Source organism: Neopelma chrysocephalum, unplaced genomic scaffold (assembly GCF_003984885.1).
Source record: "Neopelma chrysocephalum unplaced genomic scaffold, ASM398488v2 Primary Assembly neopelma1_42b, whole genome shotgun sequence".
Lineage (NCBI taxonomy): Eukaryota > Metazoa > Chordata > Aves > Passeriformes > Pipridae > Neopelma > Neopelma chrysocephalum.
The window spans coordinates 6,478,655-6,503,982 of record NW_020897701.1 but is presented as its reverse complement, the minus strand read 5'-3'; the positions used below and the strand labels follow the sequence as shown (position 1 = coordinate 6,503,982).

Here is a 25,328-nt window from a genome sequence, read left to right as displayed (position 1 = left end):
TGCAAAAAGAATCACGTGTGCAGAATGGAGAACTGTATAATATTGACACTAGAAGGATTTGTCAAACAGTCATTAATCATAAAACAGCCTGAGTTGAAAGGAACTTCAAAAGATCATGTAATCTATGCGTTCTTGGGAAAGGGAGCCTTGATGATACTGTCTAGTGCACGAGCGATGCTTACCAACACAATCATTAGGTAAAAAGGCTTAGCGAGATTCTTGAAGACCAGACTGTAGAAGAGAGGTGATTCTTACACTTTCATCTGGTAAGACTGATAGCGAGGTGATGTCCAGAATTCTATATCAGCAGTTTGAAAAGAACTATGAAGGTCATATGGAGAATTTAGGAAAGGGAAGTGAAATCGACAAATCATGTTAGGGCTGCAGATAGTTTCTTAGAATGTGATTATTCAGGCTCAGTTTCTGAAGCTAATCAGAAAAAAGAGTTGAGGAATGATCTGAATACAATATAAAAGTGATTTTATGCATAACTCATTTATGGAATAGTCTCCAGTATGACAAGAGCTAGTAGCTATAAACTGAAACTAGACAAACACAAATGGGAAATAGGGAATTGGTAGCAAAGATAACTAGATGTTGAAATAAACTACAAAAAGAAGTGGTCTTTGCTTACATGTTTTCTTATGTTTAGCACTTTTTCCTGTTTAAAAAATGTCTAGTCAAACGCTTTGTTCTTAACTGATCATAATAATCGTATATAGATTGAGTTCTGAAACATGTTTTGTAATGTGCTTCACTACTCAGCAGTTGTGGTTTAGATATTTTAAGTAAAATTTTCAGTTCTCTCTGCTTTTTTATTTATGTTGGAAACTTAAAGATGTTGGTGTTCAAAGTTCTGGTGCTCCTCCTAACTTCTGTGGTTTTTTAATTTTAGTAAAGCAGATTGCAGTTCCTCCTGGTACAGCCATTTCTACAGCTTCATTTTCAAATGATGTTCCACAGCCTACAGCAGTTGTATCATCTCCTGGTTCCAAAGATCAAATTAAAGGTGAAGATGAAGAAAAGAAAAAGAAAGAAAAAGTAGAAAAAAAAGGTACTTCACTTTTCTTATCTGTGATAGACAGTTAAGGTATTTAATTTATATTTGCTTTTGCATCATTTTGGGCACAGAAAAAAAGCCTTTCATACAGCTACAGTAAGAAAAGTCATGTGCTAGCTCTTAAATCTTGGAAGTACTTGAAGCTAACGAGGGCTGCCACATAAGCTACAGATTCTTCCTTAAATGGGATACATGCCAAATGTTGTTTAATGTGACTGAAGTTCCTTATTTTAAAAAAATCAACAACAACAAAAAACAAGGCATGTCTGTGGGACAGTACTTTTGTGCAAGTGCATCTTGTATCTTAAACTCATGTTTTACAATCATTCTCTATGCAAGTTATTATTGATTTGCTATGAATAGATTTGTACAGCTTTTCAGAATTTGGATATTACACTGATAGTGAGTTGAACTTCTTGTTTTTCTGGTGAGCTGTTCATAGGCTGTTATAAGCTGTTTTATATTTTTTGATGTACTGCAGCCTTTGACACATAATATTCCACATACACAATATTCCACAGAGCTGTAAATATAAAAGCAGAGGCCACGTCGTATCAAACAATTAACTGTTTTCCTCAAGTATTCAGTGGCTACAAGTATTCAATTGGTAATGAAAAATAAAACTTCCTTATATATGATGAGAAATCCAGTGACTTAAATATGGAAAGCAATCTGACATTTTCCTTCCAGTGACTGTATTTTGAAAAAGGTGAAATACAGCATGAACATTAAATAGTACCCCTGAACAGGCTATTTCTGTAGAGTTCAGCATCTGTTGTAGGTATAGTATTTAACAATGGAAGTAACCAATATGTAAAATTCATTTTTTAGTCTTGAAATTGATGAAGTGACATAATATCTCAAATCCCTTTGCTTTCTGTCACCTATCTCATCTGTTTCTTCTCTGGTTATTCTTATATTCCTTGTTCCACTTCTTGCAAACCTCATCTGTACAACTTCTCTGGGTATTGATTCTAGACTGACTCCAACACTGGCCAGAGGAGTGCATTTTTCTCCTTAGCCTGTGGCTTTGGAATTGATGTTTTCTATGTATCTGTATATATATGCTATTGTAGTGGGTTGACTGTGGCTGGATGCCAGGTACCCACTAAAGCCTCTCTCTCCCTCCCCTCTGGAACTTGACAAAGGAGAGAAGAAAAACCAGCTAAGGATTAATGAGTTGAGATAAGAGCTGAGAGAGGTCACTTGCTGATCACCATTATGGGCAAAACAGACTCAAAGTGGGGATATTAATTGAATTTATTACTAACTATGTCAGAGCAAAAGAGTGAGAAGTAAAATAATTTTAAAAACACCTTCCCCCCACCCATGCTTCCTTCCATGTTCTCCCTCCTCCCCCCCAGCAGTGCAGGGGAAAGGGGAATGGGGTTTGCGGTCAGTTGTTGTTTCTGCCGCTGCTCAGGGAGAAGAGTCCTTCTGCTGCTCCCATGGGGTCCCTCCCACAGGAGACAGTCCTTGATGGACGTCTCCAACATGAGTCCATCCCTCGCTTCTTCACGAGACTGCTGTCCTGTGGGTCACTCCTCCATGGGGTGCAGTCCTTCACAAATGAGCTGTACCAACGTGAGTCCCCCATGAGTCCTACCCGGGAAAAACCTGCTCCAGCGTGGGCTCCTTTCTCCATGGACTGCAGGTCCCCAGCAGGACCCTGCTCCATCCTGGGCCTCCCACGGGGTCACAGCCTTCTTCAGATATCCACCTGCTCCAGCATGGGCTTTTCTGTGGGCTGCAGATGGGTCTGTGCACCCCGATGGTCCTCCATGGGCTGCAGGGGGACAGCTGCTTCACCATGGTCTGCACCATGGGCTGCAGCTCTGGCACCTGGAGCACTCCTCCCCTTCCTTCTGCACTGACTTTGATGTCTATCTACATTGTTGTTCACATGTTCTCACTCTGCTGTTCCCTGGCCGGAATTCTTTCTGCACAATGTTATCACAGAGATGTTACTATCATGCCTAATTGGATCGGCCTTGGCCTGCAGCAGGAATCCTGTCCTGGAGCCGGCATTGGCTCCACCAGACAGGGGAAGTTTCTAGCAGCTTCTAACTGAAGGCACCCCTGTAGCCCCCCCACTACCAAAACCTGGCCACAGAAACCCGTACAGCCATGTACACATTTGCTATGTTCTCTTTTCCTTATTTGATGACAAACTTCATTTCTCTTGTAGAAAAATGTCACAGAGAACAGTGAGGAATGATACCAATGTTAAAGTTAGCAGGTCTTTCAAATTATCTTAGATAGTATATATTAACTATTTTGATTTTTCCCCCCCAGTTTCTCTTTAATTATTGTGTATATGATTGACAACTATATCAATAAAATCAATTACATTAAAAATACCCAGTTATGAACACTAGAGCTTTTCATTCATCATATATGAACTAAAATATTTTTGAAGAGCTATTGCTTATATTAAAAAAATACTGCCTTTTTATTATTGAATGCGTTATTTAATTTCAAGCCTGTACTAGAACAATGATGAATGAATCAAATTGTGTGCTGTTTCCACTTTTCCTTTTTTGCTCCCTAAAGTAGGAAGTTTATATATTAATATATGTAACGTATCTTGGATGAAAGAATAGCAGAACATACATTTTAAAGCACATCTTAGACATTTCTTAATCTCCCGGAGATTATAGTTGTTAAACAAATCTTGAATATCCTCTAAACAGGAAGTTTACATACTTCGTTATGTACATACATACAAACAAACCGGATGTCACTTGCTCACCTTGAAAGGAATATCTAAATAGGCAGTTGAGTATGGGTAGTGCTGCTTTACTGTTATTTTATACTATACAGCCTGTGTGGGTGATGATCATGGGTAAAGACTCCACATCAGGGCAACCTTATAAACCATGAGAATTTTCACATACTAGTATATTTGGGAAGTGAAGAATGTTAGCTAAGGTTATCTTGAAGAGTTGCATTGCGGTTGTCACAATGCAGTTGCAGTGACTTCACAGCTCCTGAGTGTGAACAAATGCTGTTAAGCATTAGTAACCTGATGAATTGTGATTGTCTGATTTCCCTTTGCTGGTGAAACACCATGGAAGTGCTTATTGGTAATTGCTGATTATTAAAACAAGACTATCAGGCTTTTGATATGGCCTTTGGCAGAGTGTATATGTCACTTACATACAAGTTAACTACACTTAAGTTCAGGATGACTTCACTTTACAAACAGGAAAATACCTTTGTCCTAAGGTGGTAATTGCTTGGGGTATCAATCTAAATTGAAGTGTATATGATGATTCACCACTGGAAACTGGTAATAGAGGTGCTGTCTCTTTACTCTTCTTTTCAGTTTTACACTGAATTTATGCTTATTTCTGAGACTGTAGCTCACTTTTCCCTTGCAATAATCATGTACATTAGTTGTACTTTTTTAATGTTTATTTCATGAACAAAACTTTCTTTAATAGGTGAAAAGAAGGAGAAGAAACAGCAGCCAGCTGCTGGAAGTAGTGATGCGAAACCTGTAGATGTTTCTCGTCTGGATCTTCGTGTTGGCTGCATTATCACTGCTGAAAAGCATCCGGATGCAGACACTCTTTATGTTGAACAAGTGGATGTTGGTGAAGGAAGCCCAAGGACTGTTGTCAGTGGTTTAGTGAAGCATGTTCCTCTGGAAAAGGTATTGATAAAATTATTCACTGAGAGCTTTTCCTTTCCTAAAGTATCTTAAGACCTTCAGCTGTTTTTAGGATAGGTTTTCATTCTGCTAAAAGATTAATACGGTCATGAAAACAAAAATAAAATGCAGATGGAAGTAATGCTTAACAACATTTGCCAGAAAACAGAGAAGTACCCTTACCCCAAATTAGTTCCTTTCTGCTTGCAGTGTTTCTTTCCTGGGATCTTATTCTGATTCCTCCACTATTGGTACACAGTGGGCTCCTAAACCAAACAGATGTGACTTTCCCTTTAGGTTTCCTACTATCTAGTAGAGAAATCATAATAACTTTTTTTGCTATGATCCAAACTTTTGAAACCTTTGCCTTCCAATTTTCTTTTACAGCCTGTTGAAATATTTGGCATGAAGTAAAGCAAAGAGCATGTAAATTTAACTTAGCTGGCAATGAGTAGCTTAAACAACAGTGGAATACAAAATGCATATTTTTACTTCCTTGTGCAGAACAGAATCTGCCACTATGCTCTTTTTAGTTGATACTCTTTTGTGTTTGACAGGCATGGTTTATAGATGCCTTGTGAACGACCTAAGTCTTCAAGATTAAATCTTCCTTTCACACCTCTTTTAGAGGGTGGGAGGAATTGACTGAGGGCTGCTTCTAAATTCAAATGCAAGCTTGGCATTTAAAACGGTGTTGTGTAGAGCAACTGCAAAATGGATCATGAAGGAATTGATCTTAGTGTGGAAAAGCTACACTTTCTCAAATGTCTTTTCAATCCCTATTCACTCTCTGTCCCCATGGTAAAACTGCAAATGTAGGAGGCAATTAAAATTGTGATGGTTGTTTTTATGCTACAGAAAGTTATTGAACCTAAAAAAATATAACAGTAAAATAATACTGTAACTACTCTGCGCTGATCACCTGATAGCATCCAGTTACTGATACGCAGTGGGCAAAATTTGAAATTGCTCATTTTTAGCAGTCTGCTTTCCAGAAAGTGTGTAGAAAAAAAAAATCTTAAAAGCTTTTCTAAATAGACTTAAAAACATGAAGTGTCTACAATGAAATGGCAGTTAAGTGTCTTTTCTCTTTAACCTTCTTTCAGTTTGGAAAAATAATCTGAAGTACTCAATAACAGAGAATTAGGGATCATCCTCGCATGTTCTTTGAGAACACTTGATTTGTGTGTCTGTTTTTAGTTTTGGCAAGTCTCTATTAAGACAGTAAATTCTTAGGGGCAAGATTCCATCTTTTTGTGTTGTTTTGAAGTGTTCAGAAATGTGAAGGCCTGGCATGTGTCTACTGCCATATATTTAAATAAAAATGTATCCATTAGATCAAGCACTGTAGCTATAATTCACAAAAAATTCATCTGTTCATGATTTCATTGTTTGATGTGGTAATTTAGCAGTGTTTGAGGCTGTAGTATTTGTATCATCTGATGTTGCTTTTGGTTAGGAAGCGCAGTATGTATCTTCACTAACATTTCAGTATGCAGTGCAAGTTATTTATGGGTGTTAAAACTTCTTGCATGCCCACTTTATATGTGATATGCTGTAGTTTTGTTCACATGGTGCTGAAGCCACGTCAGCAGTTGCACCCTTAACTATCGTGTACAGATGTGTCATCAGTAACAGGGCTATGGAACGATATTGGCATGAGATGGACCATGCCAATGCTGAGCTTGAAAGAGCAGCAGCTGGGGACAATTGGAGAACATTCTGAAATATCAATAGGAATTGACAGCTTTTCTGCCACTGCATTTGGCTTTTTGAAGTGGATCTCTGTGTATTCCTGATGTCAATACCTGTATCAGGCAATCATTCTTGAAATGCAGACAATTCTCAAGTGTCACTTTTTGAAACCTCCTAAAATGCCCTTTAATCTAAGAGAATCTCATCTCAGTGATCAGAAGTGATGGACAAAAATGCAGGACATGTATCTTAAACTTAGCAAGAAGAAGAAAGGCCACTATTGGCCTCCAGAAACACTATTCTACAGCCATTCATTGCAAGAGGGTGCATTACAATTATATCTGTTATGAACTATATTGTCTGATTTTTATAGCGGTAACTCCTTTTTTCCACTTAGATGGCTTGAATTTTTTTACTTTCTAGATCATTGTTTGTGTTGTCCATGCAGGAATTAGCAAGTACTGGAATCTGTTTCTTTTTCTTAGATAGAAAGGTGATAGTATTCTTTACACATACTCCTGATCTTCTAATTTTCTTGGTCTAGTCTGCAGAGAAAACCTGTTTCTAAGAATCCTAAAGAACAATGCCTAAATCATGACTGTGAACTTATTGACACGTTCTGCGTGATGTAAGACACCTTTCTTAAAGAAAACCACTTTTTTCCTCTGCTTTTGTAGCATTATGCTTCAAGGCTATATTAAATTGTACTGTTTCTTTTCAGACATGAAGCAAATGGAAATATCTGTTACCAAACTTGTGACTTGTGTTTGCTGGAGAATTTAAGATCCAGAGAAACATGCAATAAATTGAGGATGGCTTTTTGTTGCTGTTGGCATTTCAACTTGCTCTGGTTTTAAAAGAATCAACATGTTGGTTTTAACTTGTATTCACTAGCCATTGCAGTCTGTCATGGGATCTTATATTGAAATATATTTGACTGATAGTCAGTTTTACAGGTAACTTCAAGGATTATCTAAGAAAATGAACAATTTAACACTTGTGCTTCAACTATAAGGCCTTGGCTTTTCTGTGTGGTAAACTTTGGAGTTTACTTTTCCTCAATTTAGGTTCTTTGCCTTATTCTCCTCCTTCATCCTGCTTGATTCTACCAACGTGTTGGGAAAATACATTGTTTCATTCTGAATATGAAGTAGCTATGTGTCCAACAACTGCACCACCTCACATTTTTGCTGAAACTAAATCAGTTTCTTACTAGTTGAGTTGTCAGTTTTGAAGTTCCTGGAATTCTGAAACAAAATGATTGACTCTTGGAAAGGCCAGCAGAGGTTTTAACTGTTTCAAAGATATTATATTTGCATTTCTTTTGCCTATACTCAGCTCATTTATGTACCAAAGATCTCTGGAGATGATAGGGCCTTACCAGTTCCTTGTGGACGTAGACTTGCCTCTGCTTGTGACCTTTTTGAGTGTAGAGATTTGTCCTAGTGTTCTTAACCAGAATTTGCTTCATTCAACATATGCAGAACAAAACATACACTTACTGTTTATCAACTGCTTTTCAGTAACACCCTGTATTTCTGATAGAATTTCTCATGTACTGGGAAAGGGAATCAGATTTTTTCCTTTTTTTTTTCCTTTTAACTTTCTTTTCTTTCTTCTCAGTCTTATCTGTCAGGAAACTACCCAATTTATTTTTGCAGTTACTTTTGAAAAACTAGATTTTGTTTTGTTCCTCTACAGGGTTAAAGAGAGTGACCAGTAGAATTCAGTAGAATAACTGGATCTGACTCTTAGTAGCTGACGCATTTCAGGGTTTTATTTACCATTTACTTTAAAAAAAAAAATCTCATAAGAGCAACACAGGTAGAATGATGCCTGAACATTAGTTTCCTTGCTGGAAATTTTTTTAGCTTATTATGCACAAATACAAAAAGTCTCCTTTTGTAACTGATGCCCTATTTTCTAGAAACATTACAAGTAAGTTCCTTCTATAAAACTAGCACAACCAGTTAAAAAAAAAACCAAAAACCAAAACCCCAAACTAAAAACTTTGCATTGTTAGGAAGCATTTATTTATGTCTAGTTGTTTTTTTGCTTCTCTACTTAGGGTATAGTCCTATATCTGAAGATATTTTAAAAATTGAGCCATTTTTAGTAAAAAGGGAAAAAAACCAAGCTCAAAATTAGTGTTCTAGTTTTGGATGAACATCTTGGGGTGGATTTTTCTTTTTTTTATATAAAAATAGTTATTTTACCTTGTGGATTTTCTTACCATTTATTTGTGAAATCAGTGCATATATCTTAGTATTAGAGCAGTTTTTCGAAAGCATTTGAAGATACTTCCAGGTAAAAGTGATGGAATACTCAGTGTTTGAAATGTTCATAAATACTTGTTTATTTAAGAATAGGAATCTTTTCATACAGAAATTTCATGCAGTATATATAAGCATTTGGACCATTATGATAGGAGACAAAGGAATGATGGGATACTAGTTTTGTTTTCTGTTAATTTGATAAAGATGATGTTGTCCATTTCTGCATTAATGCAGTCTGGTTTGTCAGTTGTATAATTTGTAATAAAAAAGCAATGTTCTGAAGTCCAGAATTTTTTCCAGTTAATCAAAACTAAAATTGAATACCAAATGCAGAAATCTTGCCTTTTTTATTATATATATCCATTCGCTAATTGTTATTCAGGGCTAAATAATGCTACAATTTGCATTTAAGTAACTGACATGTTACAACTGTTTCTTGTGTTTTGGGCTATTTATATCTGTAGCAATAACTCTAAAATATTTTCAGTCAATGGGCTGCCTTGGAACTTATGTAAGATCAACTTTTCCTTATAACTACTTTGTTTTGGTTACCCGTATTTTTGCTTTTTAAAGTGTTCTACTTGGAGAATATGTGATCAAATATTTTAAATATTGTATGAGTTTTATTAATTATTAATCTTGCAGGTTTTGTTTGAATTTTGCATTGTAATGCACAAAGACCAAAATCTAGAAATATGAAATAGTAAAAATAATGTGCACTAGTAGCATGGGAATTAATACATCCTTGCTTTATCTCTTAAGAATGTTCAGGATTTCATTTTTAATAAGTTTGAAAGAGTAGTTTGTTATGTAGTCTAAAGCGTGGCAGTTTTCTGTAACAAAGTATATTGTCTCATTTACTATTATAATTTTTAATAAATTAAAACAGCGAAGGGAGAAACCTATTTTTACAGGCTTGCTCTAACAAATTGCAATGTACAGCATATACAGCCATTTTCAGTGGTTAAAAAAAATTCAAAGCTTTTGGGTTGAATAAGAGTTTAAATTAAATTTGAGATGTAAGTGAGCTCATTACGTAAAACAGCTATACGCTGCCAATAAACAAATTGAAATTTTTACCTGTGAGCTAGCCTAATTCGTAGAGTGGTTTTGTTCTTATTAAATAGAAATTGTTTGATTAATATTGCTATATTGAAAGTGGACTGAAATGGAGGTCTAGAATGAGTAAAGATGGAATGCAGGTGAAATGCTTCACCTGGTTTTTGAATTTCTGAATTCCATATTTTATATTTACATGATAAGTATGTCACATTTCAGCATTTACTCCATTATTCATTGGCAAGCTCTTAGGTGGTTTAAATGTTATTTGTTACTGGTGTCAAGGCATTAAAATTGTGAAACTGTTGCACATGCTTCTCTCATGCTTCTCATGTCATTTTAAAATCTCTTCATTGTAATTCTTTTGTTAAAATAAAATAATGGGAGTCCCCAAAAACGTGTGGCATCTTAGGTACTCATATCCTTCTGTTTTCCTCCCCCAAGATGCAGAATCGGATGGCAATACTACTCTGTAACTTGAAGCCTGCAAAAATGAGAGGAGTAGTATCTCAAGCAATGGTGATGTGTGCCAGCTCCCCAGAAAAGGTGGAAATTCTAGCACCCCCACTGGGAGCAGTACCTGGGGATAGAATCACTTTTGAAGGTTTTCCTGGTAAGTAGGTATTCAGGAAAATGGTGAAACCGCGTATACCAAGGTGACTTCATTGTTGACGCACATAAAACAGCTTAGTTATATTAATATCTTTTTATTCTTAGTGTGATAATATTGTGTAAATAAAGGATTGAAAATACTTAGCCATCTGTCCAAAAATTGTAACTTGAAAAATTGTATAAAACTTAAATGTAAAATACCCAGTTCCCTTAAGTCGCAGTAAGTATTTCAGCTTTTGAAATGTGTGGCTAAATGTATTTGCACTTTGCAAGTCATAATAAGCAAATGTAAAGCATCTTTCCCTGTGTCTCAGGGCAAGTGTTGAAGTCATAAGTTCTTCATTCCAGCTTCTCTCTATTAAGGAAATTGTCAGAACTTTCTGTAGCCTTTTTTTTTTCTTGAGGAAGAAGGGATAAGAGAGGATAGGTGTGGGGGAGTGGAAATCTGTTTATGAGAGGAGCCTGTAAGATTCAAAACACTGGGGTGTGTTAGTTTGTCTGGGAGGAAGTGTCTTTTTAGGTCCCAAAAGACATACATTGGGCTTCTTCCCACTTAATTAAATCAATAAATCCATTTTCTTTTCAGACTATAAATAAGAACTTAATCAAATTTAAACTTTCTCAAAAGATGATTTTCATCCTTTTTCCCACTTCTTCCACCTCCCTCCTGACTAGGAAATGATTAGTTTCTGACTGCATTTTGGAAACTCAGGCATCATAGGTGTAGCATATTGGTGAATGCTTCCACCTAGACAATAAATGCCAGTTCATTATTAGGACAAGAGGGTACGATCTTAAGCTGTGCCAGGGGAAGTTAATGTTGGATATTAGGAAGAAATTTTTTACAGAGGGAGTAATCAGACATTGGAATGGGCTGCCCAGGGAAGTGATGGATTCACCGTTCCTGCGGGTTTTTAAGATGAGACTGGATGTGGCACTTAGTGCCATGGTCTAGGAACCACGGCGGTATTGGATCAAGGGTTGGACTTGATGATCTCGGATGTCTTTTCCAACCCAGTTGATTCTATGATTCTATGAATGCACATACAGCAAGCTGTGCACTCTTTGTCCATGAGAAGAATTTCTCCCCTTTTGGTATTTCGAACTATTGTTGTATTTTCTTACATATTGCAACTGTCAAACAGAAAGGAAGTTCATGTGAGAATTTGATGCTTCCCTGTTCCCTAAAGGTGAGGATACACAAGTGGCTCAGTTGCTAGTACCATGTGGGAGCTGCCTGCAGGCCCCTCTGTTACAATCAGCTGCTTAGATTTATCCTGCACCCTAGGAATTTGTGCAGCACAGTCCAAGCCCAGACCTACTCAGGTCGACTGTTACGATCACAGAAGTCGTGATGAAGAGTGCTCTTCTGGTCAGGATAACTGCATAACTTTAACTTAAAAAAGAAATTGGTCTAACTCCCAGTATTTACCATGCTGGGTAGAGTTGTCTCTGTGTGCATTTATCAACAAAGTATTCATCCTCAGAATGAATTTGTTGCTCAAAAGTTGACTTTCACATGTGAGAAATGCTGCAGCTTTCTATTTTCTATATAGAACCATATTAACCTTTTAAAGCTATTGCACCTCTGACAATTTCTAACTGTACAACAGTGTTTTTATTTATGAACCTCTTGGCAAACTCTATGTCCCTGAGAATAGCTCAGTTATTCAGAGCATGGTGCTAATAACGCCAAGGTTATGGGTTTGATCCCCATACCGGCCATTCACTTGAGTTGGACTCGATGATCCTTGTGGGTCCCTTCCAACTCCAAATGTTCTATGAAATCTGTGAAATTTTGCATGAAATACCTTTCATAAATATATATGTGTATATAAATATTTTTAAACTTCTTGTGAGTGAAACTGTGATACTCTAAAAAATTTATTTTGGTTGGAGTATGATAAAGGAAGCAATGCTCTATCTAGGGTGTCTATGAAACAGAAGCGTACCTCAGCTTCATGATGTTATGCTCCAATTGAAAATACTTTAAATAATACTGTATTTAAGAAGGAATTCAATCTGGCAGCTTTTTTTTTTTTCAGTTTTAGTTTCCTGTATTAAAAATATACCAAGCTTGCTAGCTGAGATGCAGAATGGCTAAGCTATACTGAGATCTTAAAGCCTTCAGCAGTTGCATTGACTAAATTGTAGGAATACTCATAACTTCTAGTAGTTATCATATATCTTTAGTAAAGATAGATTAAATGTTGAATGTGTGACCTTTTTTACATGCAAGGATACACTCATGGTGCTTTCTGCTGCTGTGGAAATGGATGTGCAAGAGACAGCATCAAATTGTAGAGTAAACATTTGTAGAGCATAAGCCCTGCAAAATGATATACAAATTAACCTGGGCATGTGGCATTTTTGAGGGGCGGAGGGTCTTTTGTTTGCTTTTGCCTTACTCCAAACTTATATCTCAAGTAGCTTTGTATAGTTGGCATTTGAAAGTAATGTGAGAGCAGGTAGTAGTGCTATTTTGCACTGTGTGCTAGTATGCGAGTTCACCAGCATATCTGTTCTTGCACATGAGTAATGAGGTAAGTTTTATCAAAGTAGTTGACCTGTTTGACTCCACTTGTTTTTGGTTGGTTGGTTGGTTGTTTTTTTTTTACAGTGGCAAAAAGCTTTTCCTAGAGCAAATCAGTTAGAGAAAATTTCTCCTAAATTATTCCCATGTGTTATACAGGTATACAGACGTTGTGTTGACATTTTGATCTTTAAAAGGCATAGAATAAGCTAAAGGTTGTATATAAGTTGTACTAATTCTGAAGTTATGACCTGCAGCCAGTGATACCAAGGTTTTGTATGCTTTATATCAGTTCCCTTCTCACAGAGAGCCAAAGACATGGAGTTCTGATAAGGGCCAAATGTAGCCTTTTACAACCCCTTTGCGAAGTGTATATATCCAGGGCTATAGATTGTAGTCTGAAATATGGCAGCTGTTTCCTAATATTTTGTAAAGAGCTGCTCAGAAACAGTTATAGGTGTGAGATTAAAGCTAATAATTGACTTTGAAAATATACCTAATGCTTAATAGTACAAAGTAGAGTGATCTGTCTCCTACTTACATAAAACTTACTTCAAAGAATTTTAAGACTTGTGATTTTATTATCTTGAAGTGAGTAGAAAAATGCAAGGGAAAAAAGCACTGGTGGATGGAGACTTAGAAAATCACACTGACATCTGCCTCTAACTTTATTTGTTGTTTACTTCTCTTTTGCATGTTACTGTTGTTAACACCGTTCTTTGATACAGTTTTTGTTTGCTTTAGAGTTTTTAATTTCTTTTGTCTAGAAACTAAGATTGTTGCCATTTACCTTCTTGTCCAGGTGTTTAACAACACTTTGGTTGGTTGGGGTTTTTTCTGGTTTGTTTTTTGTTTGTTTGTTTGTTTGTTTGAGTTGGGGTTTTTGTTTTGGATGGGGGTTTTTGTTGTTGTTTTGTGGGTAATTTTTTGGTGTGGTTTTGTGTATTTTGTTTGGGTTTTTTGTTGGGTTTGTTTGGTTTGGGGTTTTTTGTTTGGTTTATTGTTTGGTTTTGTTTGGGGGTTTGTTTTGGGGTTTTTTTTATTGCTGAGGTGAAGAAACTTATTGAGAGACTGGAAAACTGTTTCTACATTTTTAGTGGGATTGTATGTCTGTATCTTCTACTCACCTTTTCTGTGCTAAAATCTCCCTCTTCTTAGCTGCTCTCACCTTAAAGACCATCTGGCACTTCACTGATAGTGTTACGAGGAGGGTAGACTCCTTGCTATGTCAGATGTCATTTAAATTCACTGCTTAATTCTAACCATTTTTCTAACCATAACAACCAGATTTTTTTAGAAGAGTAATTTTAAAGCGTAAAGATTTAGTTTGAGTACTTGAACTTGAAAGAACAGCTGGGTCTTATTTTACTTCAAAGTATGAAAGCCTATGAATTAACAGAAGCACCAGCAGCAACAATTATAGCAACTCTAAAACACACACACAGCTGTCTATCAAGCAGCTTGGAATCAAGTTATTTTTAAGCCTTCTCTCTCCACCATACAAAATATTCATGAGATACAGACTAATTTTCTTTGGCCATTTTAGTCAAAGTAAACAAATGGTATCTTGTTGCAAACTGATTAAACTTTTCTGCAGCAACTGGAGAGTTTTCCTAAAACCGTCTTGAATGTTATGGAGGAATGATATGATAAGCAATGCTGTTGCCTGGGGGAGTGTTCTTTTTTTGTTGTTTATTTGATGTCTTTGCCCTCAATGGAACTTTAACACTGTTTCATGCTCTAGTACATGAGTCTTCAAGATCTGTTGGTTGTTTTTTTTGCATTAAGAACTTTCTCAAACTTTTATTCACCTTTAGCAGAAAAGGTCTGATTTTTAAACCATAGAAAAATTATTCCATTGTATGTCTGTAGATACTATAACCTCCTATTCAGTAATAGCCATAAGACAGCAATAGTACTTGTATATTTCAAAGCTACCTGTGAAATATTTTTTCTGACAGCAGTATAATTGATGCTTTGATGCATGATGCATGATTATCATTCTGGTCTAAGAATCACTGGCAATTTAGTTAATAACTGTCTCTTTACAAAAGAAAAAAGTGGTATAACTGGAGTGCGACGGTTAGCCTGTAGTTAGCAGGTTTCTTTAATCAAAACTTGGGTGCATGGATGTTTTCTGTGACTTTCATAGTTATAATCCACAGTGAAGTAAGTGGCATTAATTTTTCATAAAGTCACACATCACTGCGTCCTTTTGCCCCTTCCTGTGCTGAGATGTATTCCTTCAGTAGTTTTTGGGCTGTTACAAAGTGGAGAGGTTTCTTGCTTATTATGAGAATTTAATTCGTAATATTGAAACTGCTAGACTGAATGACATGTTTAATAAAATTTGAGACCTCTTATTTGGCCTTTTTATGTAAACAACGTGGGAAGCTAATAAAGCTATTAAAAGCTTCAATTTATTTTATTTATAGAAACCCTTCTAAAGAATATTTTCTGGGAAGAAAGAATGCAGTGAGGAGAAGGCATAGGAAAATGCACAGCCTAAAGCTCTGGTAGTATTTAAAATTGGTGCCTTTGCTAATCTAATATGAGTTCACCACAGATCCCAAGGGAGCTTGATGCAGGATTCCAAAGAAATTTATTAACATCCAAAGCGTGTTTTTTATAATAAAAGTCAGGGGTTTTTCTTAATGAAAAAAACCCATGTGCTTTTTTTTATATTTGAAGAGGGGAAAGAAAACGCACAATGGCTCACTTAGCATTCTGTTTAATGATTTTGTATGCATTCACTTTGGTCTAAGCCCGCATTTGCTTTGTTCATGAACTTGAGCATTGAGCAGGATTTTTGTTTTTGTGAAAATGCACAATTAGCTCTAAGTGTTTAATAATTTTTATTTAATAATTTTTATTTAATAGTGTCATTATTTAATTAAGTAATTTATTTCAATTTCTTCAGTTTTAATATTAATTATAAATGTTACATAGAGATAATTGTTAATGTTATTACTAATTTTTCTATGAAATACCTAGTGCCCTCTGGTAATTAAATAACTTGACTGCATTATTGAATGCTGCTCTGGTAATGCTAGCTTCCTTCACAGAAAAATCTGGCCTGGTCTGCTTCTCTTACAAAGTTACAGATACAGAAACTACAGAAGTTAGACCGATCTACAGGAAGAAATGACACAGTTTTGCAAGCATTTTGCAAGCGCATGAGTAGACTGAGCCATTAAAAACATTTAAAGGAGAATGCCAATAAGGCATAAGGCAGGCTGGAGTGAGAGTAGTTTACTTAACCACTTGTTGGCCAGTCAGTCAGGAATACACCAGGCAACAATGAATTTGAACTAACTTCTAGGAACAAGTGTGTTAAAACCCCTGTAGCCTTGTAACTTTTCTTCCTGAACCTTTGGGAACACTGTGAAGTGGAATGTGAGAGTACTTGGTGTTCTGCTCACTTGGAGAGCTCTTCCTCTGAGAGGATCTCAGAGAGGATATGATGACTAGGATTTGGTTTTTGATTCTTGCTTGTTCCAGAACTTTAGATTTTTATAGTTTAGGTAGAATGGTGCCAATATGCCAATCCAAGCAAGTAAAAATATATAGTGTAACAACAATGAAATAGCGTGGGATCCCTTTCAGCATTTAAAATTGCTGTAATTATATTTAAACAATTCTTGTGGGATTTGTTATTTGTCTTGCCTGTGTGACACACAAGAAGTCAAAAGCACCCAGCAGCATAATGATTAAATAACTTTTTTAATACTTTTTTTTTGATGGAATCTATGTTGTATTAGAATTAAATTTACTTGACCTTTGAACAGAATATAACAACACAGCGAATTGGCTGTCTTGCTTTATCTAAATTATGTCAGCAGATGGCAATTTATTCAATATCTTTGCAGCAAGAAAGCTTATTTAACTTAGTAGTTTCATTTCTACACTTTGCATTTCATGCATATTTAAAAATAGGAAAAATATTTAATATTTCACTATGCTATCTAATTTGTTGACAGTATTTCCAAACATTAATAGAAGAAACCTGCATTTTGTGGCCATTATAGATCCTTAAATAGTCAGATTTGCTGATATAGTTAGACTATCAATACCTCTACGGCATAGGTGGCTTATCTTGATGTATGCATGAGAACAGGAAACTGAGGGCATAATTCCTGAAACCCTAGCTAGCTTCTACTGCTTTGGTTATTTTAGGAACCAGAACTTGTCATTAAATAATATGAAAAATAGCAGAACAGTGTTGAAACTTGGGGCTAAAATTATAGGTCACTATTCTACCCCAGGACTATTCTTGTTAAAGTTCAGTATTTCTCCACTGGAAGGGCATCTACTAAATTCACCTAATTGCTTATAAAAAAGTCATCATTTCCTAAACTTAAGATGCTGACAAACCTGTGTCTTGGTGAGTATTTCTGTGGTCCTCATCTACTTAATTCTTAGAAATTATTTTGGTCTGTAGTAAATATGGTAAACTAACAACTAACAATGGCTTAATTTCTTCCTTTTGACAGTGTTTGTGGTCTGTTACAAACTTTTTTCCCCTGAAAGATCAACATTTTGAGAAAGTTCTGGTGGCATTTCCTAGACAATTCCTAATTCCAATTAAAGTTTTCAGTTTGAGAACCAAAAGTAATATTCCGCCCCCTTAAAAGTGTGTGCATTGATGTTATGTGGGCTGTCAGAGATGTGTACATATGTAGAACTCTTAGTCTGAGTTGTGTTATTCTTTGTTTTTAAACAGGAGATCCTGAGAAGGAGCTTAATCCCAAGAAGAAGATTTGGGAGCAAATCCAACCCGATCTTCATACCAATGACCAGTGTGTTGCTACATACAAAGGAGTTCCATTTGAAGTGAAAGGGAAAGGAGTCTGCAGGGCAGAGACCATGGCAAACAGTGGAATTAAATAAATAAATGGTTTTTAGAAACTTTTTCAGTTGTTGAAATGGAAAGTGATGCAAGCACAATAAAAAAACATGAAGTGCATGGCTGAGACCCTTTTTGTTTGTCTCCTTTTCCAGAGATCTAGAATGTGTTATTCCTCCAACATTTTGACCATTGACTTATTTACCATGTTTACTGTCCTTGAGGTTATGTGTTATCAACAGGTATTAACCACTCAGTGCTCATAACTTAATTGCCAAGGCTTGTTCGTGGTAGGACTACAGACAGACAAGTATATTTTCTGGACAGCTTAAGGGTGCAGAGGATCTATGGAGCAAGAGCATCTCATTAAGGAAAAATTTCTGCCATGTTCCTTGTGTGCTAATTGCAGTACTAGCAGTAAGTTAGTGAAGACCACAATTGTCCCTATTTTTCTAGTCACCTTGTAATAGTTTTTCTCCTTTTCTTCCAAGCAGTTTTCATATGCATTATAAGCCTTTGCACCTTCATTCTTGCCTGTGTTATCTCCATAGTCTGCAGACGCTTGTAACAGGAAGATTAAACCATGGTGCTTCATGCCCTAAAATTTGCAAGTGGACATACTTTCATGTCCCTCAACTAAACTGTTACAATTTCATTAAGATCAAAGCTGCCATTTTGCTAAAATAGTTCTTTATCAAGTCCACCTGAGTATTTAATCCCAAATGATAGGTGGAATTAAGAAATAATGAATCACAAATAGTTTGCTGGAACTAGTCCAATACTAAAAAAAAAAAAAAATCCATTTCCAGTGCCCAAACAGGTATAAAATTAATTGATTTTTTTGTTTTGTTTTGTTTTAGTGCGGTTTTTATGCAATGATACTTTATACAAAAGATGCTTTGGTTTTAACAGAAAGAGCTTCTTCAGTTTTTACAATTAGAATTATTCTGTAGTAATGTTGTACAAATAGTCATGTTGCTAGGGTAATAGCCTCAAATTACTTCTTTTGATTCCTGACTTTTAAAAATATGAAAATAAACATTTTGGGTCAATTTACAATAACCCTTTTAAGTAGCTATTTAGAGATACTTCAGATATTTTGGCATATAATATTTAATCAAACAGTTACTGTCTAACCATTGAAGTAGTAAGTGCTATTTTAACTACTGAAATAAAAAAATATTAACCTCTCTAAATTTTTCAGGGTTTGAACTTCATCCAATAAATGGAGAGAAAACAAAATAACAGTGATATAAAATTAAAAGGAACATGTGTAAAAGAGAAGATGAACAGATTTCCTTTTCAAATGAGTTTTGTATGTGCCTGTTCGTTTTTCATGCATCTGGGAATAAGCAATAGTAATTAGTTCTTTTAAATGTGCTGAATAGCATTAAGCACATGGAAGCCATTTTATCTGCCTTGTAAACTACATATCCAATAATGGCTTATTAAACAAAATCCTTGAAGTTCAAAAACTCGGTTATAACTAATCTTGAATCATGGTAAGGAAATACTTTTACGGTAGATAAATCTTAGCTTTTCATACCAGAGAGCTCTTTATAGAGATAGAAGTTCAGAGGAAATTCTGGAATTCAGAGGAACTCTTGAAAGCTTGAAGAATTGAGCAAAAGAGGTTCCCTTACAGTCTGAACTCATGTTCATCTTGTAGTTTTGTTTTGTTTTGTTTTTTTCATCTTCCAGATGTATATTCTATTTGAACTGGAATATACAGTCTCATGTAGTGCAAAATCTCATTTGTGACCACATACATATTAAGGGTGTGATTTTAGAGCACTAACTTTTTCTGATTTTGTGGTTGAAGCTAGGATTCTGGATGCAGTAGTGTGAGGTATTATATGAAAGGCAAGTAGTTTGGTAATTTAAAGAGATATTTCTAATTGTGTGTTCAAAGGTATTTGGTGTGGATGTGGAGTTTTCCAGCTGATGGCTTCTACTTTTTTATTTCTATTAAATGTTACCTACCATAGAAAATAGACAAATGAGCACCTGACAGCTTATTTTATTCCTTGCCGTGTTTAAGTAAAAGCACTTGATAATTATTTTGTCTTATAAAATTTAAGAGCTTTCTTAAGACAATGGTTCTTTCCTCTTTAATTATGCTCTTCTGGTTGTCTAGGAAAATGTATTTATGCTGTACTGAGCTCAAAAGTGACAACAGGGTACTTGAGGCACTGTGCAAGTATGTTTCTTCACTGCATCCAGCTTCTTCTGCCTTGTCTGCATGAGTAAGTAAAACTGCAGTGAAATCCTTCCATGTGGGACCCAGAAGTTCCTGTAATGAAAACCAAATCTTAAATAGTTATCTCTTCTTGTTCCTTTTCCCCACTCCCATTTCTTATACTTAGTACATTAACAGACTGTTACATGGTTTTGGTTTTTTGGTTTTTTTTTTTCCTGGCAGTAATCCAGTTCATGCTATCTGAGTTGCTGAAATATCTGGGTTTTTTTCACCATTCCAAGACTTTGGCATTCACTTTTTGTGGAAATATGTGGTCATGCAGTACTAGCAGCTCTCTCTTCTCTAAGTACAGATGTTAATAGAATTTCTTCAGTTATAAAATGTTCATGTAAATAAGGAAAAATGGTTTTTTAGCTATGTCACACATTAGTTTTAAATCGGTAGTTGCCACATATCCATATTTCTATAAGTTTTACAGCTCTTTGAAAAATGTTTTATAAAATCACCTTTTGTTGAAAAAAATAAATGATGAATTTCTGTGTAACACCAACTGCAGTTCTAGCTGTGACCCAGCAATTCAGGAAAAACACAAATCAAATGCATCAACTTAAATAATGGGCAAGAGAGTTTGTCTTCAGCTTTGGTGGTTTATCTGATGGAGGCGAATGGAGAGAACAAGCTGCTTTTCTTTCAATGAGTACAGAAAATTTTACTACGAGTAAGAGATTGGGCTTTAATTTACAGATGTGAATGGAATTACAACTTCAGTGTGATCATGTTATCTCCTGTGTGATGAGAAGCCTAATTTGGTAATAAAGTCCATTTTGCAATTATCTTAATTAACTGTAACCTAAATACCAAGGTATGTAAAACTGCTCTAAAGGATATCTTTCTACGTCCAAGATAGGCAGGGTGTTAAAAAAGCCTGATGTTTTGATAAATTAATCTGTTTCAGACATCGAGGATGAAAAATATTACACACATCTACAAAATTGTCCCATAGGCTGCTTAAGGAAGTCTTAGATTATCAGTTTCAGAAAGAGGATAGTGCTTTGATTTGCTGAGGACTCAAAGTCAATTATAATGTTTGTTCTGAAATTGGTATCTACCACTTTCAATTCATTAGACTGTTATTGGGAAAAAAATTCCAGGCAAGTTTAAATTCTAGTAGTCTTTTACTGATATGCTGCCTTCATTCGTATGCCACCCCTAAGTTGCAGAGAATCATGGTAAAAGCTCTTGATTGCTAAAGGTGGTCTTCATGCTTGTGTCTCCATCAAATGGCACACTGAAATAAAATTGTTAATGTTCATATTCCCAGCACCCAGCCACCTTTCCTACCCTTTGTTTTTGTGGTTGATGAAATCATGGCAGGTTTTGCAGCAACCAACCACTGTAGAAGCTCAGTCTGTTTTGATCACAACACAGCAGAGCATAAGCAATCCAGGCTCCTGGAATGCATTAATGGTAACTTCCTTCTCTAAGTGATAGAGGAGCCAATGAGATGAGGACATAGTTATGCTGGACATTGTTTTCACCAACAAGGAAAGCTCATAAAGTTCAACAAGGGTCCTGCACATGGGGCAGGGCAAACCCAAGCACAATACAGGCTGGGTGGAGAATGGATTGAGAACAGCCCTGAGGAGGATGTGAGGGTTTTGGTGGATGAGAAGTTTGACATGACCCAGCAATGTGCACTTACTTCCAGTGCCTAAAGAAGGCCTAGAAGAAAGAAGAATAAACATATGTTGAAATTTGAACCAACTGTCAAACTACTGAAAAAGTGAGTAGCCTACCATAGAGAGGAGAGCAAATCAAACACATTTTGAAAGCTATATTTTCAGTTATATATTTACTTACCGGTGTGGTTTTATCTACGTATGTATTGTATATTTAGATAATATCAGTTACAGCAGATGAAAAAGACTTGATGGACTGAGAAGCCCCTTCTGGTCATAGATTTTTAGAAAATTCATTAGTATAAGACAGATGCAAGGTGTATTGTGCAGACTTTGACAATAACTGAAACCCTTTTTTTCTTAGTAAGTTAAATGAACCTGGTTCATTTGATCAGATAGGCAAATTAATATCTGCTGGCCTTTTTTTTTCTCTTCAAAGATATGTATGCGTCTCCCTACATACCTTAACTACTTGCAAAAAAAAAAAAAATTTATTTCAAGTCAGTTATGCTATTAATTTTCTTTAGCCTGAGTAAATTTATGGTAGCTCCCTAGTTATTTTCTCTTAAATAGATACAGCAGTAGTAACAGTCAGGACTGAGATGATCATCCTTGTCCCGGGTCAGATTTTCTGTATGATTTCGGACCTATTGTGCTTAGCTCTGGTGCTTTGGAGAGTGCAGTAACTGACTTTTGCTTGCTTTAAACAACATTTCTCTTGAGCAAGCTAGATATGTTATGATGAAGCATGAACTGTAATTCTGAGAGAACAGCTTACTTCGATAGGTAAATTTGGTTCCTAAATTCCTTTGTGCCAAGCCCACTTACAAAAGAGAGTTCTTGCCTCTCTTTTCTCAGGTTTATTGCAGTAAGTGTAGGTAACGGTGTCGGAGTTGGGAATGGTGTGTTTCAACTGCTGCATTGTGAAGTGTTCCAGTTTTCATCTGCACTTCTTTATTTTACCTTTGCAGTCAACTCTTCCATAGCTATTGTCCCCTGAAGAGAAAAGAGTTGCCATTAGGGCAGAGACTTCTATTTATTTTCTTTACCTGGATGAACTGAACTGCATCATTACTCTCATCCAGACACAGAGGCAAGTCAGCCCGCAGGACCAAGAGAGCCAGGTGCAGGCCTTCCTCCCCGAAGTGGTGAGCCAGGGCTGATCCCACCATGTCTCTCACCTGCTCCTTGCTCAGAGCACTGTGAGGGTAGCTCGGAGTGTCAAGTACTCGAACGCGGAGAGCCAGCTCGCAGCCATTTCTTCGCATAATCCCCAAAATGCGGCAGCTGCGTCCAAGGCTACAGCATGTAGTCACAGAACTTGGGGAGCGACGGCTCTCAAAGTCTGAGCTGCCCAGCAGGCTGTTCCCAGCAGCACTCTTGCCAGTCTGAGTTTTTCCAAGGACAACAAGGTTGATTGTCATCTCATTGGTGTCTGCCATTGTCTATGCTTTCTTTTATCCACAAACCTGTCACTAAATGAAGTACAAATAAGGTGTTTCAGATAACTTAACCCCAACAACCAACCAAAAAACTCCCACAAAAATTTCAAAATTCATTGCCTTTTGAGTGTTATTCTCTGCCTGAAATGTTTTCAGGATTGTGGTGTAGAATAACATTTAGTACAGGACATACACCTCTGTCTGATCAAGGGATGGATCTTCGCTGTCCTTCCCAGTCTGCTGCTGAGAAATAACAAGACCCTGTGAAAGGTGTCACAGGTAGAAAAGCAACCTAACAGACTTCACTCCTACACTGAGAGAAAGTGAAGAGCTAGGAAAGAATCTGATGTGAGAAGAGATTTAGGAAACAAGCGAAGCAGACAGAGCTAAGGAGAGGCAACAGAGAAGAGAGGAATTGGGAAACAACTGTGGAAAACCGTGTTGCCATGCAGGGAGAGTAATACGTTAGGAAAAGCAGGAAAACTAGGGGAGGAAGAAGAGAATGGTAACAAATAGGTGCTGCTGTTATTAAGTGACTACATTTCAGGATGTCAATATTTACTTGTTTTGCGGAACAAAATGGATAATCAGGGAGAAGTAGATTTTAAAGGAGCACTTCTTCAAAGCGGAGAACAGCTTTCATCAGAATATGTCTTTCATCAGCTACCACTGAAGTTGAAATAGACTAATCTGAAAGGGCTTTCTGACGCAGATAAATTTAAGTATGTCACTAAAAAAAGAGAAGAGCTGAAATAGCCAATGCTGCAGTTTCTAATCCCATATGAAAATGAGATTTTGAAAATGTATCCTACATAGACTTAATAACACAGTTAGTGGAAAATAAAAGCATAGACTGGTGGTGAAGAGTTTGCTGGGTATAATTTCCAGTTACTGTAATTGTTCATAAATAAGGCCGCTCATTCTCTTCGTACTTTTCTGTAATCCAGTATCTGAAGGGGGTTTGGTGTATATTGATCAACTAACAGGAATACTGACTATTTAAGTAAATTGAGACATGTTTCAGAAGGTAAAACCATAGTGGCACTTGGTAGTTCATTTTAAGTTTTCAGTGACATCTGAACTTCAGAAAGAATTTTTTAATTAAGATTCTATGTTTAGGCGTTCATAGAGAAATCATGGATAATTTTAGACTGGGATTTCCTGTGATTAATTCATTTAGATTCTTGCTGTGCAATTTAAACTTTCTCCCTCAAATTAAAGCCATGCCTAAATCAAACTTTTGAAATAAGTTCAGTACAATGCCAAACATGCAAGAGCTAGTAATATGCTAATTTTGTTACAGGCGACATTGAATACTGTACATGATAATCTTCCTTACTGAATTCACAGTGCAATTTTTGTGGATTTTTCAATGATCAATTTCCTTTTAAAAAAGACACCTTATGAAATGGTTTTCTTCAGTTATTAATCAGTTTAGATGTGCATTGTCTACTTTTCCTGTAACATAATAATATGACTTAGTGGACATGCATTTGTGCATTCCTTTTTTAAATCACAGTCAAATATTTATTCTTTTTTCCTGTAAGCAGCCTACCCTTAAATACTTAAATTTTCATATCATGTCACTTACCTTATTTTCACTTAAATTCTTCTTGCAATCAGTCTTCATTCATAAACCACATGTGCAGTGTAAAAAGAAGTCCATATATGAACTTTGGAACTAACAGCAGCAATGTACCACGCTGTGACTGTTACGGGCACATGAATCTGGTTAATCTATTACTAATAGATCCTCATTCAATTGGATATATTTGATCAGTAATTGGCACTGTTGAATTTTTGCAACTTAGCTTCAGATACCATTTTTGCAGTTACTTTAGTGATTGTATGATGATATTTTTGAAAGTTGCTTGAATTCCACCAGCATTTAAATGTGCAAGTGATAATGGAGGTGGTGGAATTACTTAGTATTGCATGTTCTGAATGTGAAGAGAGTATGCACTCTCTCTTATTATTGCAATGAATTAATAATAGCAATATTTTCATAGCACAAGGTAAATAATTTGCATACATAAAGATGTTTGCCTAACAAAGATGGATTAAAATAATAAGATACAGAAATTATTTGTGAATCAGGAAGAAAACTGAAGGCTTGCACAACTGCCAGTCATGTGCATTAGCTGTTGGCTGGATGGCCTAATACATTTCTCTTGCAAGCATTGTTATTTGCCATGCTATATTTGCCAGAGATAAAAAGATTGTCCAGAAAGGACCTATCACTTGCTTTTTAGACAATATCCCCCAAGTGGG

At 36.1% G+C, this 25,328-nt stretch overlaps 2 protein-coding genes across 5 annotated transcripts in view; one reads left to right on the top strand and one right to left on the bottom strand.

Moving 5' to 3' along the window:
• AIMP1 (aminoacyl tRNA synthetase complex interacting multifunctional protein 1) overlaps nucleotides 1-17,861 on the top strand; it is a 38,958-nt gene extending 21,097 nt beyond the window's left edge. For 2 of the 3 annotated variants that reach the window (XM_027677078.1, XM_027677079.1), the window contains exons 4-7: nucleotides 896-1,054; nucleotides 4,507-4,718; nucleotides 10,190-10,358; nucleotides 17,614-17,861. In XM_027677078.1, the coding sequence (XP_027532879.1) occupies nucleotides 896-1,054; nucleotides 4,507-4,718; nucleotides 10,190-10,358; nucleotides 17,614-17,780 (707 nt within the window). In that variant the 3' untranslated portion in view covers nucleotides 17,781-17,861. Of the gene's footprint in view, nucleotides 1-895; nucleotides 1,055-4,506; nucleotides 4,719-10,189; nucleotides 10,359-15,994; nucleotides 16,054-17,613 lie in introns of those variants that run through there. The other variant, XM_027677080.1, reaches the window with a different exon arrangement.
• A 1,559-nt stretch (nucleotides 17,862-19,420) lies between these two features.
• GIMD1 (GIMAP family P-loop NTPase domain containing 1) lies at nucleotides 19,421-25,092 on the bottom strand. 2 transcript variants are annotated; one of them, XM_027677082.1, is made up of 3 exons: nucleotides 24,649-25,092; nucleotides 22,797-23,090; nucleotides 19,421-20,029 (listed from the first exon to the last, which is right to left on the bottom strand). In XM_027677082.1, exons 2-3 carry the CDS (start codon nucleotides 23,055-23,057, stop codon nucleotides 19,757-19,759), a joined length of 534 nt encoding a protein of 177 aa, XP_027532883.1. In that variant the 5' UTR covers nucleotides 23,058-23,090; nucleotides 24,649-25,092; the 3' UTR covers nucleotides 19,421-19,756. The 2 variants fall into 2 exon arrangements, with proteins under 2 accessions (XP_027532883.1, XP_027532882.1); XM_027677081.1 differs by having other exon boundaries at nucleotides 22,665-23,090; nucleotides 24,649-25,087.
• Between the last annotated feature and the right edge of the window lie 236 nt (nucleotides 25,093-25,328).